This window comes from Lampris incognitus, chromosome 11, assembly GCF_029633865.1.
Source record: "Lampris incognitus isolate fLamInc1 chromosome 11, fLamInc1.hap2, whole genome shotgun sequence".
NCBI classification, from domain to species: domain Eukaryota; kingdom Metazoa; phylum Chordata; class Actinopteri; order Lampriformes; family Lampridae; genus Lampris; species Lampris incognitus.
The window spans coordinates 25914438-25930410 of record NC_079221.1 but is presented as its reverse complement, the minus strand read 5'-3'; the positions used below and the strand labels follow the sequence as shown (position 1 = coordinate 25930410).

General features: G+C 44.2%; 1 protein-coding gene across 1 annotated transcript; it reads left to right on the top strand.

Annotated features, from left to right (window-relative positions):
• The first annotated feature begins 387 nt into the window (after positions 1–387).
• en1a (engrailed homeobox 1a) lies at positions 388–4107 on the top strand. Its single transcript, XM_056290068.1, has 2 exons — positions 388–937; positions 3788–4107. Exons 1-2 carry the CDS (start codon positions 388–390, stop codon positions 4105–4107), a joined length of 870 nt encoding a protein of 289 aa, XP_056146043.1.
• Positions 4108–15973: the final 11866 nt, after the last annotated feature.

Genomic DNA, 15973 nt, shown 5'->3' with positions numbered 1-15973 from the left:
TCACCCGTGTCCGAAAAGTGTCCCGCGTGCCGATTGGCCCGCCGCGCTTTTTGATGTTATTCCGGTCGGCGTCTGCGGGAGCGGTGTGCGCGAGGAGGCTCAGTGATGTGAGGCACTTTGCGAAGATCCAACTGTCACACAGCGGCGCGAAGCACGGCGTGTTCGTCCGATACCAGTGAGCCGTCCACCATGACACGCCGAGGCGGCGTTACGCGCGGGGGGATGTCAGCGGCTCGCCAATAACAACAACAACGATGAGCAACACCTCGGAGAGAACATAGCAACCTCTCAGTTCATGTCTTGCCGCGTCCGGTAGTTCAAATCCGGGATACAAACACACACAGACCAACAAGTGGAGTGGATTTCAGAGAAGTCCAGAGAGCAGCGATGGAGGACCGGCGGGATCTTAACAGCCCGGATACGAGCGAAGGGGAGAGCGTTTCGCCGTCGCCCAGCCTCCCCTCGCCGCCCATTTTGCCTCTGCAGGTCGCCCAGCAGGCCCACAGAACCACCAACTTTTTCATCGACAACATCTTGCGGCCGGACTTCGGCTGCAAGAAGGAGCTGGGCTCGGGGGCGAGGGAGCGAGCGCAGTCGTCCGGCCGGGAGCGCAGCCGCCCCGCGGTGGTGAGGCCCAGCCACCCCGGAACTCCGTGCCAGGACTCGAACTGCAGCAGCGACAGCACCTCGTCCTCCGCCTCCTCCCTGGCGCTGTCCCCGAGTCCCAAAAAGAGCTCCGCGGCCAAAGCGGAGGAGGGCTCCGGAGGAATTGCCGCAGCCCCGAAGTTCGGGGAGAACACGTCCTCCTCCGTCGTGGTGCTAAACGGCGGCGGCGGCGGTGGCGGCGGCGGCGGCGCGGCTCCCACTCCGGAGACGCAGCCCCTGCTGTGGCCCGCCTGGGTGTACTGTACCAGGTACTCGGACAGGCCGTCATCTGGTAAGACAGTAGTTTTATGAACGAAGAGCTCAGCAGAATATTCACTGTCTACTCAGCATGCGGCCACGGTTCACTTCTGAACTACTTCACCGTCAAAACGATGAATAATGTGGCTGGGATCAGCTAAATGTTTCCGCTATTATTGGCTATATATTACAATTTCTATGCAGTTGTGTTCGCTGTTATCGGGCTACCTCGCAAGAAGTATAATCTTTTTCATTTTGCTTGCAGATTTTGAAAACACTTTGTTTACATTTTATCCCCTGCAAAGGAACAAACGTGGACATCCAAGAATTAAAGCTTTAAAGATAAAACCTTACAATTATCCCACAAGGAACATCTTTCTAAACAGATTCATAATATCCATAAGCAGATTATTTAAAACTCTCCCGCTGCGCTGCGGGGATGAATGGAGGCTACACCTCTCGGTGTGGACCAGCACGTGGGGTCATGCCCCACACAGAGACGTGTTGTTTTTTTAATACACCGAATCTAGCGAGTCCGTTTCCGGTGTTACACAGAAAAGCTGAGAGACTCGCTTTCCTTGGTCTGTGTTCTTGTGCATTGTGTTTGATTCCCATGTGTAGACGATATATTTCCTGCTATAGGCGAGGCTCCTCCACAACAAATGTATAAATAACATGCATGCTGCAGGGTTCCCTGGCTCGTGCTGGAGGAAATAATAATGAGGCCTGCTCAAATTTACCTCCACAACTGCCTCGTCTCAAGTCTTGTCTTATTCAAAGTGCTAACGACAATAATTACTGTTACTACAAGTGGTTTTGATTGGTACATAATGTGGGTTACAAGATGTGTTGAAACTTGACATCGTGGGGTTGGAATCAGACACTTTGTGTCGCCATTGGCTGGTTTCGCAGAGAGCGCCCGGTGTTTCATTAAAGTTAAATGGCTCGGATGCTGCTGAAGCACGCTGGAATAAAAACAATGACATTAACGGTAAATAATGGATAACAACCCACCATGCTTCACTTGGGACGACATTTTGAATTAATTAAACGTCCATTTTTTTTCGCAGCCCCCCAAAACAGCCCCGCGACCTTCTTTGTCAAATAGGAAATAGTATAAAATTGGCCTTCATCTGAGCAGCTTACAAATGTTATTTTTTTATTATTTTGTACGCCTCAAAATACACTTCCCTGGAAAATGGAGATTTTGTCAGTATTTCCCTTTTTTCTCCCCCTTGTAATTAACTAACCCTCTTGTCTTTTAAGGATAATTTGGGTTTGATATACAAATCATTGTAGTCTATGTTTTCATTCATTTATTCATTTAACTTTGACTGATATTTGCAAAATCCAAATTTCATAGAGATACACACTGAGGAAAAGTATTCAACCTAGAGTTTTTGTTTGTTTTGTTATGGTATTTTTTTTTAATCCAAAACACACATTAGAAGTAAAGCTGCCAAGAAAATATGAGGTTTACAGTTGTAAACAGGGAGGAAGGAGTCTGTACACCAGAATGGATGAGCAACTGATTTGCCATAAACACTGGGCTGCAAATCTTAGTTTTTAAACTTCAGCTTTATTTAAACCACAAACACTTCGTCTGATATTAAATGCACTATTATATTTAGTCAAAAAAACAAAGGGATATTTAGCAAAAAATATGCTTTGCAAAACAGCGGTGTAGTCTGAAGCTGTGTGTCTATTGTCGTCATAAACCTGCAACCTTCATACATCTGGTACACTTGTAGTGGGACTCCTTCCTGTTATCAAGACGACAATACATCTCTAACACACACACACACACACACACACACACACACACACACACACACACATATAGATAGATAGATAGATAGATAGATAGATAGATAGATAGATAGATAGATAGATAGATACTGTTAATCTTAAGACACTCTTACCAGCACCATTGATGGTTTCCGGGAAAAAAACACGATATATATATATGATGTGTGTTTATATATATATACTAATTTAATATACTAATTGAATTATCGGTTATATATATATAATGTGTGTTTGTACTAATTCAATATATTAATTGAATTATGCGGTTATATATATATATATATATATATATACACACGCACACACACACACACACACACACACAAGCCGCATAATTGACTAATTAAGTGAGTATGTATATATTACAGCTGGGAAAACACAGGGCTACTTCCTGTCATGTATTGAATGGGGATTCAGATTTATTGTTGCTATAGACTATTTATTCACCAGTCCCTCGTGCAGAAAGGCCATGCTCTATGTGCATTGACGCAACCGTGAACAGGGTCCATTACTCTGATGGACCCTGTATATTTCTGTAGGATATTTATAACTTATTAACAATTCTGTTCAGGAAAAAAAACGATAACAGATATGATGCTTATTATGACAGATAACTGCCATTTGGAGTCAAGGGCTGCGTTACGTTTTAAAAATGAATTAATAGAAAACAAACTCGCGTTTTCTTTTGTGCATTGCCGTTATTACTATCATCATCGTTATTATCATCATCATTATTATTATCATTATTATTATTATTATGAGTTGTTAGCAGCAGCGGTGTGAGGATCGTGGGCCACAGTGTTCATTCAACCTGCTGATTAGCAGCGTTGTGTCTGTTGGTAGTAAAGGGCAGGACTCTTCTTCTTTGTTTCTCTTCGCGTGTGAGCTTCACCGTAGGGCTGTGTCTTTGTCTCCAGGACTGACAAGGCGGCAGCATGTTTTCAAAACAAAAATTGCCTCCGGTTTACCCGCACCCCCCAACCCCCCCAACTCCACCCCAGCTAAACGTAGATACAGGCTGCGGCTTGTTACTTGAATATTTATATTTTCGTTTTTACTATCGTTCCCACTGTAGGCCCAAGGACACGGAAATTGAAAAAGACGAAGAACGACAAGGAGGACAAGCGACCCAGAACGGCGTTCACGGCCGAGCAGCTGCAGAGACTGAAAACCGAGTTTCAGGCCAACCGCTACATCACAGAGCAAAGGAGACAGTCGCTGGCTCAGGAGCTCAACCTCAACGAGTCCCAGATCAAAATCTGGTTTCAGAACAAACGGGCCAAAATCAAGAAGGCAAGCGGTTTCAAGAACGGCCTTGCCCTCCAGCTCATGGCGCAGGGATTGTACAATCATTCCACCACCACCATTCAGGAGGACAAGGAGGAGAGCGACTAGCCGGGGCCTGCTGCGCCGCTCGGACCCTCAACACGTCATTTGTGGACACGTATCGTTTTTTTTTTGGCTATATTATAACGAGATTCCCATCCATGTTTAGGCTATAGGCTATAGACTGCAGTCTGAGCTGCCGAGAGTACAGCCCGTACAGGCTACAAGACAAACATAACGGAGGATCTATAGCCAACTCTATGACTCTGTACATTGTATATATATAAATATATCTAATTTAAGTCATGGGTGTAGAGGGAAAGTGCTCATCCCACACTTGATGGAGAGTTGAATATCTTTGTCGAACATATTCTAACGTTTTTTTTGTGAACCGACTTCTTTGACAAAAAAAGAAAAAAAAGAAAGAAAGAAAAAGAAAAAAGAATGAAGCACACAAGACCACGTGACTGACCTGCCACCACAAACCAAAGATTTTATTGGGGGGAAAACAGAGCCTGGAGAAAAAGAAAAAAAAAGGAAATAAACTTTAGAATATCTCGTTTAGCCTATTTCCTTCTGAGCTGTGAGTAAGTAGAACAATCAGCATCCGGGGGGCCCAACAGCCACGAGCCCGCACGCGCGCTGTCTCCCCATATCATAGGCCCCTGTATGAAGACCCCTACCAGCTAGCCTTGCTGTCGAGAGAGAGAGAGAGGAATATGGGCTCCAGACCTGCTATGCTTCACCTTGGACCCACCAACCGGTAACAGCCACAAATAAAGGAAACACCACGAGGGGAAAAAACAAAAAGTGTCTTAATTGGACTTTGCGGGTCGGATGCGTCTCGGCATGACGCTGCAGACTCCACACATGTTTGGGAGCGGTACCCTGCTGGAGAGATGCGGAAAATGGGACAAATTCTGGCGAGTGGTGTTTTGATGATGGCGACAGAAAATGGCTCTCCTTCTCCAGAGCCTCATATATATATATATATATATATATATATATATATATATATATATAGTGTTCAATTTGATTTTATATCTTTGCCACTATTCAGTGACCACTCTTGTTGATTGGCCATGCAGGGGCACTGCCGTCTCTGGTAGGCACTCATTGGCCTTGCATCGGTTGCATAACTAAAAAGGTAGAGCGGTCCTTAACCAATTCAGGAAAGAAAAAATAAACAACCTATAACAGGGCCGCCAGAACCCTGATTTAAATCATTTCTCTTTGCTGTATCCGCCGTTTTCTCTGGTGTTCCCTTTATTTTGGCAGGTGTCTGTCTCCAGACCTATTCGGTCTTGTTTGGAAACCCTGCAGACAAACAGCATAGCATCGGACTATCTTGAAATATATGTTAGTAGCGAGTTCCCGGAAGGCCGGGGAGAATATATATTATGTACATTTAAACCCATGTTTCCAAATAAACACTTTTATATTGGAAAATAGGAAACATGTTGACCCATTTGTTTTTGTATTTTCCGTGTGTTAGATGTCGAGGATTCAATTAAAAAAAATGGACACGTGTGTGTGCGCGTGTGTGTGTGTGTGCGCGCGCGTGTTTGCACGCGTGCCCTTGTGCGCGCAGAGTTGGTTTGCAGTTCATTGGTTCAAGTGAGTGGGACAACTGAATCCATATTCATATGCCAGAAACAGCCTTTGGAAAAGGGGAAATTTATACTGCGAGACACGGCGATATCGAGGCTGTTCAAAGCGTTGCGGAGCATGAAATTGCCTCGCCGTGCACCTCGTCTCCCCGCGTTCACTCATTTCATCACTCTTTTGTAGGCACGCGAGGTAAAAAGAAAGAAATATATAATCAAATGCACAAAAAAAAACAAAAAACAACCCCAGCGCGCCAGACAAGAGGCGCGGCCGGCACAGGTGTCGACGCATGCGTGGCTGGAGCCCCACAGGCGGGCTCGAGGTCCTTGGGTCAAGCGTTTGTTCTCAAGGTCACGTGCGCTGTTAACGGCTTCACAAGCGAATAAGGAAAATAACCTGCAGGTTTTAATCCGCCGGGTTTCCCCTTTACACGGCAGCGATTCCGTCACTCCCACACTTCTTATTTAACATTTTAAATATTATAAATATTATTTATTATCATTTATAGCCGGTGATTTAAATCGTGCAAGAAGATGATGTAAGATATTTCGATGTAGCCTAAGCGTTATTTTCGTGATCGCAGACAATTGAAAAAAACATTTAGATTTATTTTGTTTTTTTGTTTTTTTAGTGCCTGCCAGATATAGCAGCGTTAACACCAGCGACTCTGTTATAGGCCAAACTCGCCAATCTAAATTCAACAAGCACACGTGAACTACATGCTCCACATAAATACTGACTGACAGCACTACTTCAGTTTTATCGGAGTAAATATAATAATATTCGCTTTCTTTGTGTTTGATATGATTAAAATTCGTTGCGCTATATGAAAATACGGGTTTAAAGGACTCAAACTGCTTACATTTATATTTTGAATTATGTTTAAAATTATCTGGTTTCTTGGATAAGATTAGACCTACTGTAAACTTTGAGTGTACATTTTGGCAGTAGCTTATATACTTGCAAAAAAAAAACAACCCCAAAACAAAACAAAAACCCGAGTATTGGTGCGTGTGTAAAACTTTGTCAGCAGAGTAACAGTACAGACTTCAGCTCGGAGCAGCTTTTAACACCGCGGCGCTTTGCATCTCCAAATTACAGGAGCCACTTTTTATAAACTGCTTTTACTTTGAGGGAATTATCGTTTGAAAAACTAGACAATGAGACAGATAGAGAGAGAGACGGAGAGACAGACAGACAGAGAGAGACGGAGAGACAGAGAGACAGACAGACAGAGAGACAGACAGACAGACAGACAGACAGACAGAGACAGACAGACAGACAGACAGACAGAGAGAGACAGAGACAGACAGACAGACAGACAGACAGACAGACAGAGAGAGAGAGAAACGTGACCTGAGTTTCGCTGTTTTCTCTGCCAATGGTGCCAATACGGAAAATGGCTTGACTCATAGAGAAGTTGCCTGCAGTTAATTTGAGAAATTAGATTAATTTATAGGCGGTGTAATGAAACTTTCCAACGGCCAAATTCCCCCAATCCAACTACATATAAGCCAATCACCAGCCGGCCAAAAACGCTGTGATATGTAGAGAGAGGCCCGGAAAAACACACGCTGTGGCCTCGTTATAGCAGCGAAGTTTTGATTTGAGGATCAGCCTCCTCACACAGAGCCACGTTTACTTCAGTTCCTGGTCCTGGCGAGAGCCCGGGAGATACAACCACACACACACCGTCACATCCTGGATGTAAACACTAAAGCTGGGAAGGGGCATGGTTTTTCATTTAGGAGACAACAAAAACAATCTGACGACATTATCAAAGAAAGATAGAAATAGAGAAAGACAGACAGACAGACAGACAGATAGATAGATAGATAGATAGATAGATAGATAGATAGATAGATAGATAGATAGATAGATAGATAGATAGATAGACAGACAGACAGACAGACAGACAAATAGATAGATAGGCAAGAAAGAAATAAGAAAATGATAAAGAAAGAAATAAAGACACAAGGAGGAAAGAAAGAAACCAACAAAAAGAGAAAAAGAAAAAGATAGACAGAAAGAAAGAAAGAAAAAACAAAAAGAGAAAGAAAGAAAAAGACAGAAAGAAAGAAAGAAAGAAAGAAAGAAAGAAAAATGCAGAGAGAAAGAACGAAAAAGAGAAAGAAAGAATGAAAGAAAAAGAGGAAGAGAGAAAGAACGAAAAAGAGAAAGAAAGAATGAAAGAAAAAGAGGAAGAGAGAAATACAGAAAGAAAGAAAAAGAGGAAGAGAGAAAGACAGCGTTATGCCATCCTGTCCATAGTATATTTGTGCACATGCCAGTTTGTCGCGCCTCTCTTCCTCCTCTTCCTCCTCCTCTTCAGCCGACACGAGTCGTCTTGCTTGCTCGGTGTCGTTGGTGCCGGTGAGAAGAGCAAATTATATTTGGTCGGGGATGTTCGTTGGAGAAGGGGTCCCTGGCGTAATTACAGTTCACTGATGTTCAGCCAGTCCCCCCCCCACCCCCCCCACCCCACCCCCCCTGCCGTCCCAGTAGCCGCGCTGTACTATAATTATTTTGGACCAAATTGCTTATCGAGTGAACGTCTTCCTGATGAAACTGCGAGCTGTTTCCGCCAGCGCAGGGGTCATCTGTCAGCGGGAATATGGCGCCGCGGGCCCAGAGCTGCGCATCAGGCTCACCGTTCTCCCGTATGTAGACTTCCTCGGCTCGAGTTGGCTTTTAAGATAATCATTCTGGAGGCTGTCCAAGGAAAGTACTCGCGGAAGAGGGGAACAGTATGATGGGGATCAATTTGTCAAATTCGGAGTTAAATGTTGTGACAGGTTGACTGGATCTTTGCCTCTACCTGTTTTGTTCCTCTACTGGCCTGCCTGCTCTGTAAAGCATCCGGGGCTTGTTGAGGGTGTACCGCGTTAACAGGGATTAGATGGCTGTTATCATATCATTTATTCATTTGCTTAAATTTTCTTTGCTTTACCTCATGAATAATTGCATAATAGAAATATTATGCGTGTATGCTGGCGTGCGTGTGCGTGCCTGTGTGTGTGTGTGTGTGTGTGTGTGTGTGTGTGTGTGTGTGTGTGTGTGTGTGTGTGTGTGTGTGTGTGTGTGTGTGAAATCAAACATAGGCCTAGTGCTATATGCAAATTTCAAAACAATTAGATGAATTAACATTTTCCTACCAATTACGCATGTGTGTGTGTGTGTGTGTGTGTGTGTGTGTTTGTTTGGGTAAAGTGAGGGTTTTGAGCATGTGATGCAGGAGGACTCCAGGGTAGTGAATGGTCACACAGCCAGCCCTCCGGCTACAATACAGCTTTAATTTACATGCAAATGAAGGCAATAAACAGAAAGCCAACATAACGTTGCTGATGGTCGTCTTCCCTGATAATGAAGAATTGTCTGCACACAGCAATACAATGTACAATATCAAGAGGACTATATGTATTTACTAGGAACGTCAAAGGATTTCATATTTTAAATTTCCCTCTGTAGGTCAGAGAGGTATTTCAGTGAGTCCATGTTGGGTCATTGTTCGTATTTCTTTAATTGGCCGTATTGCAGAGCAGGTAGTTAAAAGGTAATTCCTGTATTTATTGTGATGGGGAATCAGGTATTCTAGTGGGTTCGGTGTGTTTAATTTTTATTTTTTGTTTTATTTATTTATTTATTTGTTTATGCATCTCTGCACATTGAGCCAGCATCTCTTTAGTTTTCAGATAATAACAGATGTGAAAATTACCGAATAGGAGGGTTTTTAAGTTGGATGGACCGACCCCATAACCCTGGATGGCACACACCGAATGACATTCACTACTCAGCTCCATATCTCAGTGTTTGGTCACCTACAAAACATAATCAGCATTAAATACACAACAGCTGTTGTCATAAGCCAGGGCTTAGTGAATACAAGAACAGGATGTGTATTCACTCAGTTAACTTGATAGATAGATAGATAGATAGACAGACAGACAGACAGACAGACAGACAGACAGACAGACAGACAGACAGATAGATAGATAGATAGACAGACAGACAGACAGACAGACAGACAGACAGACAGACAGACAGATCAGTGTTGGATAAATATGACCCAGATCTGTGAGCGTTGCAAAGGAGAACATGACAATACCGTGAGGAGTTCCTCTGTTTTGCTCTGTTTCTCCTCCCTCTGTACGGGAAGTCATGCAACGATGATCAAACCTGGGTGCAGACCAATAAGGGCCCCTATAGCAGAGGCAGCAGCAGAAGCATGCCGCTCACACCCAGACAGTGCTGCTGCAGGGCTACCACGGGGCTCTGAACCCTTAGATGTGTTTCTATTACCACCATCATTCATTGTACTTTATTGTCACTTAATCACACTTTATTCATTTACATTTAATCGAAATGATAGGGAAAAGGAGATTTGCCATGGAGTGAAATTGGAAAGAATCGTAACCACATGTTGTGATGGGGAATGTTATATGATTTATAAAATCAATCCTTTGCCAAGCCCACTGCCACTGCCACCCCCTCCCCATCAAATTCTCTTTTTTCTTTTTCTTTTTGCAGCAAAATGTAGATGATGTGGATCATATGCTTAAATTTATCGCAACTGGTAAAATAAAATATGAGCAGTGGGGTTTCAAAGGGAAATATTCATCATTTGAAATCAGTGACTCCCTATCCTTATAAAATGGCCAAGCCCCCCCCCCCCATCAGCAAAATGACAACACTTCAATACACACTAAATCCACCATATTCTGAAAGTTTGGAGTTACATAAATATGAGATCGGTTTTATTTTCACCAAAGATGGTGGCTATTCTATAAATTTAACTTTTTTTAAGTAAAATCACATGTCAACAAATGGGGCACATGTAGACCTTTGGGATTCTGTTTCTAGCTCATTCTGGGACCCCGTCCTCACAGATGTCTCCCCCGGCCATTTCTTGACAGTTGAACGTCACGTCGTAGCGAGTTATCCTCACCAGGCCCGTGGCCCCACGAAACTGGACACCCCCTATAACTCACTCTTCCTCCAACTTTGATCCTCAGTGAGGCAGACGGCCGGTCGGACGGACAGACGGACAAACATGGAGAGACGCACAGATGCACATGGACAGTTAGGCGACGGGTGCTCTCCTCATGCACGGACAAGTGTGCACATGCAAACATGCACACAAATGGGACGGTCATGCATATGAGGTAGACTCTCAGAAGACATTCTAGTAAACGCCACATGCCTTTCCCTGTCTACCAGGCTGTCAACAAGTGTGCTATGAGTGGCCAGGGGGCAGTTGCAGTGCAAATGGCCGCCGTTGTTTTATCAAGGGAAGGTAACAACAGTGGCATTGAGATGTACAGGCCTCCCACCCCGCCACTGGTACAGAGAGACAGTGTGTGTGTGTGTGTGTGTGTGTGTGTGTGTGTGTGTGTGTGTGTGTGTGTGTGTGTGTGTGTGTTGTGTTGTGTTGTGTTGTGTTGTGTTGCGTGCACGTCCATCTGTCTGCCTGTCTGGGCTGGGCAATAGCCACAAGCACACTGATGTTTTGGGGTATTACAGCACCCCCGCCCGACCCCACAAACACAGCCACCACCCCATCTCTCCCACCTCCCCTGCTCTCTAGCCCACTGTCTCTCTTTCTCTCTCCCACCCCTTTCCTCCCAGGCGAGCCATGCAGACCGGATTAGCCCATCCTTAGACAAGGCCATTTCATCAGGCCCTACGTTAGACAGCTAGATTCCACCCACGCTTCAGTGGGACCCGCATTCAAATGGTCGGGCCGAGCATCCCTTTCGAGGCGACGCCATTTTGATTCAACCCAGCAGGTAGGTTGACGGTTATACAAATTCTGCGCTGGTGGATAAATTATGTTCTGATCTGACACCTGAAGTTGAAGCTAACCAATCAAGTGTATTCTAGGTTTTTCCTCTGACTTGCCCGGCAACATGTGGCAAGTGAGGTGTGTTTCAGCGCGGTGCCTGTGGGTAACATTGACAGCAAAGATGTCTAACCTGTCCGCTGACAACATTTGACCGTGCAAATGAAAGCTGCAACGTGCGAGGAAAGTGCGAGACGCGCCGGTCTTGAGTGACACGATTTCCCCTCCGCGTTTTGAAAACGTACGCTGTGTGCGCAAGCGCGCGCTTTCAAGTCGTTTCTTCGAGACTCGGCGGTTTTTGTGAGCCATCTCCGCAGGCCTAGGTTGTCATAAAACAAAAGCCGTGGCTATTATTGTCAGCATCGCTGGGTTCACTGCGGACTAGTGCGTCTCGCAGTTTCCCCGCTGCGGTGTGGCCGATGTCTCTAGAATCTTTAATTACGCGGGGGGGGGGGCTCGAATTTCAGCGCGTCCCGCCGCTGAAAACACGCTCGCCACTTCAAAACGACAAGAACCGAGGAATACCCAGACACACCACTTTTTATTTGTTTTCCTGGCAGGGCTGTAAATCTGTCTCCCTCGGTCCTCTGAACGTCCAGTGAGAAAGGTTAAAGAAGTAATAAAAGTGACAGTGCTGGCATTTCTCCAGATCATCTGTTTGCAATCGTTTATACCGTGGACTGTAAACAAAATGGCAGCGGACTTGTGTGTGTGTGTGTGTGTGTGTGTGTGTGTGTGTGTGTGTGTGTGTGTGTGTGTGTGTGTGTGTGTGGAAAATGGTTTTGGGTGTCCATTTCCACCAGCGAGCCTTGCTCTCTCACATCCTGGTCCAACGAAGCTTGTTAGCACTTGCACCAGCACGTCATTTGGTAAACTATCTCAATGGGATATGGAGGAGCATGGAAATAAAAGTCACCCCGTTTCCACAATGAAGTGAAAAAGTGAGTGAGTTGTCCTAATGTGATCCAGAGGCCATGGACGCGGCACATGCAGGACAAGCTGCGGTGCAAACGCATGCTCTCATGGTTCTGCTGCTGCAAGTCCGCTTTGCATTAAAACCATCCATCGGATGTCAGATGTCCATACTTTTAAGGAGACGCCGTCCGTCTTGAACCTTTGTTTTGGGACGAAAATTGACCCAAACAATTGGTTTCTGAATTGCACAATTTAATGCTTTCATCAGGGGCAGCAAGACAATCTAAACGTAATCAAGCCACCACAGTGTTTGAAAGTGACGCCTACACCATCCATAAATTCATGCGGAGAAACGAGATAGGAAAGGGAAAATATAAAATACGAATTAAATTTGTCATCTCTTCAAAAACGACGACTAATAAAATAGAGATAAACGTTTTTGTTTTTTTTTTGCATGTTTTCAGTAACAATACACAAACTCTTGCTTCACCTATTATGCAAATGAGCAAGGCTGATTATATTTGTCCTCGCAAAGATCATTTTTTCTGTTTGTGTGAAAGTAGCACCAAGGTGTATCGTAGGGCTGCATAAATATGTATGAGTCAGTGGGAGGAGGTTTTCCATTGCCGGAGCCGAGCAGACATTTATAGAGGTGTCAGAGATAGATAATCGAGGCAAGGGGATTCTCCGCATGAAATGAAAATACTGTTGCAGAAGCCAGGGTATACCTCCTTTGGGTAATAATAGACCTGCACCGCAGTGTGATATTAAATCTTATCATATTCTTCCCAGATAAAAGGTTACATAGTGTTTACAGTGTATGAAAGATGGGCAGTGCAACGACTCCATGGGTTCATATTGAACTGCAGAGTATGCATAACTATGAGGGTGGAAATGCATGCATGCATGTGTCCATACTTGTGCACATAACAGGCGTATGTATACCCTTAAAAAATAAATAAAAAATAGGATGGAATACATTTCTATTGTATCAGACCAGGAAACCTGTCAAAATATGGATATGAATTTATCGTCACACACCAGTTGGCCATTATCACAAGTAAACTGAACACACATTTGTTCGGTCTTTGAATTTGTAAGTCGGTGCGTTCATCTTTGGTCATTTGCTGGTGTTGCATTAAATTACAGTGTTCATTTCCCACAACACTGTATTTGCACATACAACAAAAAAATGCATTAATCCATGATCCCTGATGTAGTAGCAGAGAATGTACGCCTGGTTAAAAATTTGTTGAAACCGTTGTTAGTCCAGCCCTCATTTTCTTTATACTAGCATTACACTGAATTATTCCTGATTAGCATGGTTAACATACATGAAAGTGATGGTGGGTAAAATTTTTAAGTTAGTCACCGTGTTACATCTGGGGCTCTCTGAGCAACCCAGAGGGGGATAGACGGTAGGAGAGAGACAAAGACAGACATGCAGTCACATAGGGACAGAGCAACCGAGAGGTGAGACAGAAAAACAGATAGAGAAACAGCTAGACAGGTAAAGAATGAAAGAGTGAAATAGAAGACAAAACTAGAGAGGGAAAGAGAGCGAGGGGAAAAAAAGAGAAAGAGAGAGAGAGAGAGAGAGAGAGAGAGAGAGAGAGAGAGAGAGAGAGAGAGAGAGAGAGAGAGAGAGAGAGAGAGAGAGAGAGCAGGGGCAGACTAGTGCAGGGCTCATCCCATGTGTTCCTCAAAGAGTTCAGGTTACAACTGGGAGGCATCCTGGGAATGGAGCCTGGCACAGACCGTGGCTAACAGCCTTAACACCAACCAGCGTCATGTGTGGTCCCAGTGGAATTCTGTGTGTGTGTGTGTGTGTGTGTGTGTGTGTGTGTGTGTGTGTGTGTGTGTGTGTGTGTGTGTGTGTGTGTGTGTGTGTGTGTGTGTGTGTGTGTGTGCGTCTGTGCCTACACTTCTCTATGTATACGCTATGCATGCACATGTGTGCCTACATGACTATGATCGTGTACAGGAAAGACTGAGTGTGTATGTACATGTACATATGTGTATCCTGCACCTCTCTATGTACAGGTTTGGATTTACATATTGGTCTGCATGCATGCATGCATGTGTGTGTGTGTGTGCATGTGCGCACATGTATGTGTCTCTTTTCAAGAAAGATATTTGCAAAATGTGTTGTAACGTCACAAGACATTACCAAAACAGAGCATCAAACACCAAATTAGCTGACATTTTAGTAACGACGATATGCAAAACGATGAGTCCAGTGAAAGTCTAAAACGGCAAAAGCAGACTGTTGTGTCTCACAGAGGCTAATGTTAAACAGCATGGACTAGATGGATAGGATATAGATCATAGGGTTTGTTGCTGGTCATATGGTTGTCCTGATGTCATTGGTAATATTTTTGAACTCAAACATATGTTGGCAGGCGTGAAGTGTGTGTGTGTGTGTGCGTGTGTGTGCACGTGTGTAAGGGGGGCTGCACTCGTGTGCATGTGTGAAAGGACTCAGGGCTGGAGGGTGTAAATATGGGAAGTCATGGCTTTACTTTCTTGTTCAAACTTGAAATAGTAGATAATAATAACAATCCCACTTATAATGCTCTATAATAATATCTACAGGTATCTATTATTATCATCATCATTATTATTATTATTATTATTATCATATCAGAATATTATATCATGTTGTAAGACAATCCCCAGATCAGGATGACTCCCTATTCTGTAAAGCCCCTTGAGGCAAATTTGTAATTTGTGGTATTGGGCTATACAAATAAAATTGACCTGACTATTCGGACGTTTGTCAGCACTGGATTATTATTTGGTTCATTGTGAACCAATAGCAGCTAACATACTGCACGTTTCCTGCAGTGGTGACAAAACAATAAATCTGCCGAAATGCACGGCTCAGATCTCACAGGACAGCGTCTCAAATATCTCAAAACTACTTCCGCAAATTAACTCCTGTCATGGGGGCCATTGGTGACAGGGCCGGCATGTATAAATACTGATGCCCCCGTCTTTAAAGAAAAGGTAGAATTATCCCTCCGTGATATAATTGAGGTTGGACTGCCTTAATTAACTGGGCAGTGACTGTAATCAGCTGAGGGCGGTGTTGAGAAATAAAAAAAACCCGTCTAATTAATTACCTATAGCTGGCGTCGCCACACGTCACAGAGGCACAAATGAGCTACAGGACACCCAACAATTAACGAGAAGAATTACAGAGAACGACCTTGATGTATGAGGCGCGATATGGAGCGTAAGGTAAAACAAGGTATTTATTAGTGGCCATATTATAAGCGCGGGTCCTTATTCTGGTCCAGTCTCAGGCAAGTTATTCACCAGCAAGGCCGAATTCTCTGTAGGAGGACCTACAACTGTAGGGTGGAGGGTGAGAAATACATGAGATTTTGAGGCGTAAATCCTTGCACATCGCTCATCCCTAAGCAATCGGTTATAGGCTCTTTAGCGAGGCTGAATGGGTGCCTTTGTTGGCTCCCCATTTATCATCTGGCCGATTCCAGCATGAGGGGAAATGTGCCGCTTTTCCAGAGGACCCTCCAGCACGCATAACTGCACAGCTGGTCTGTATAA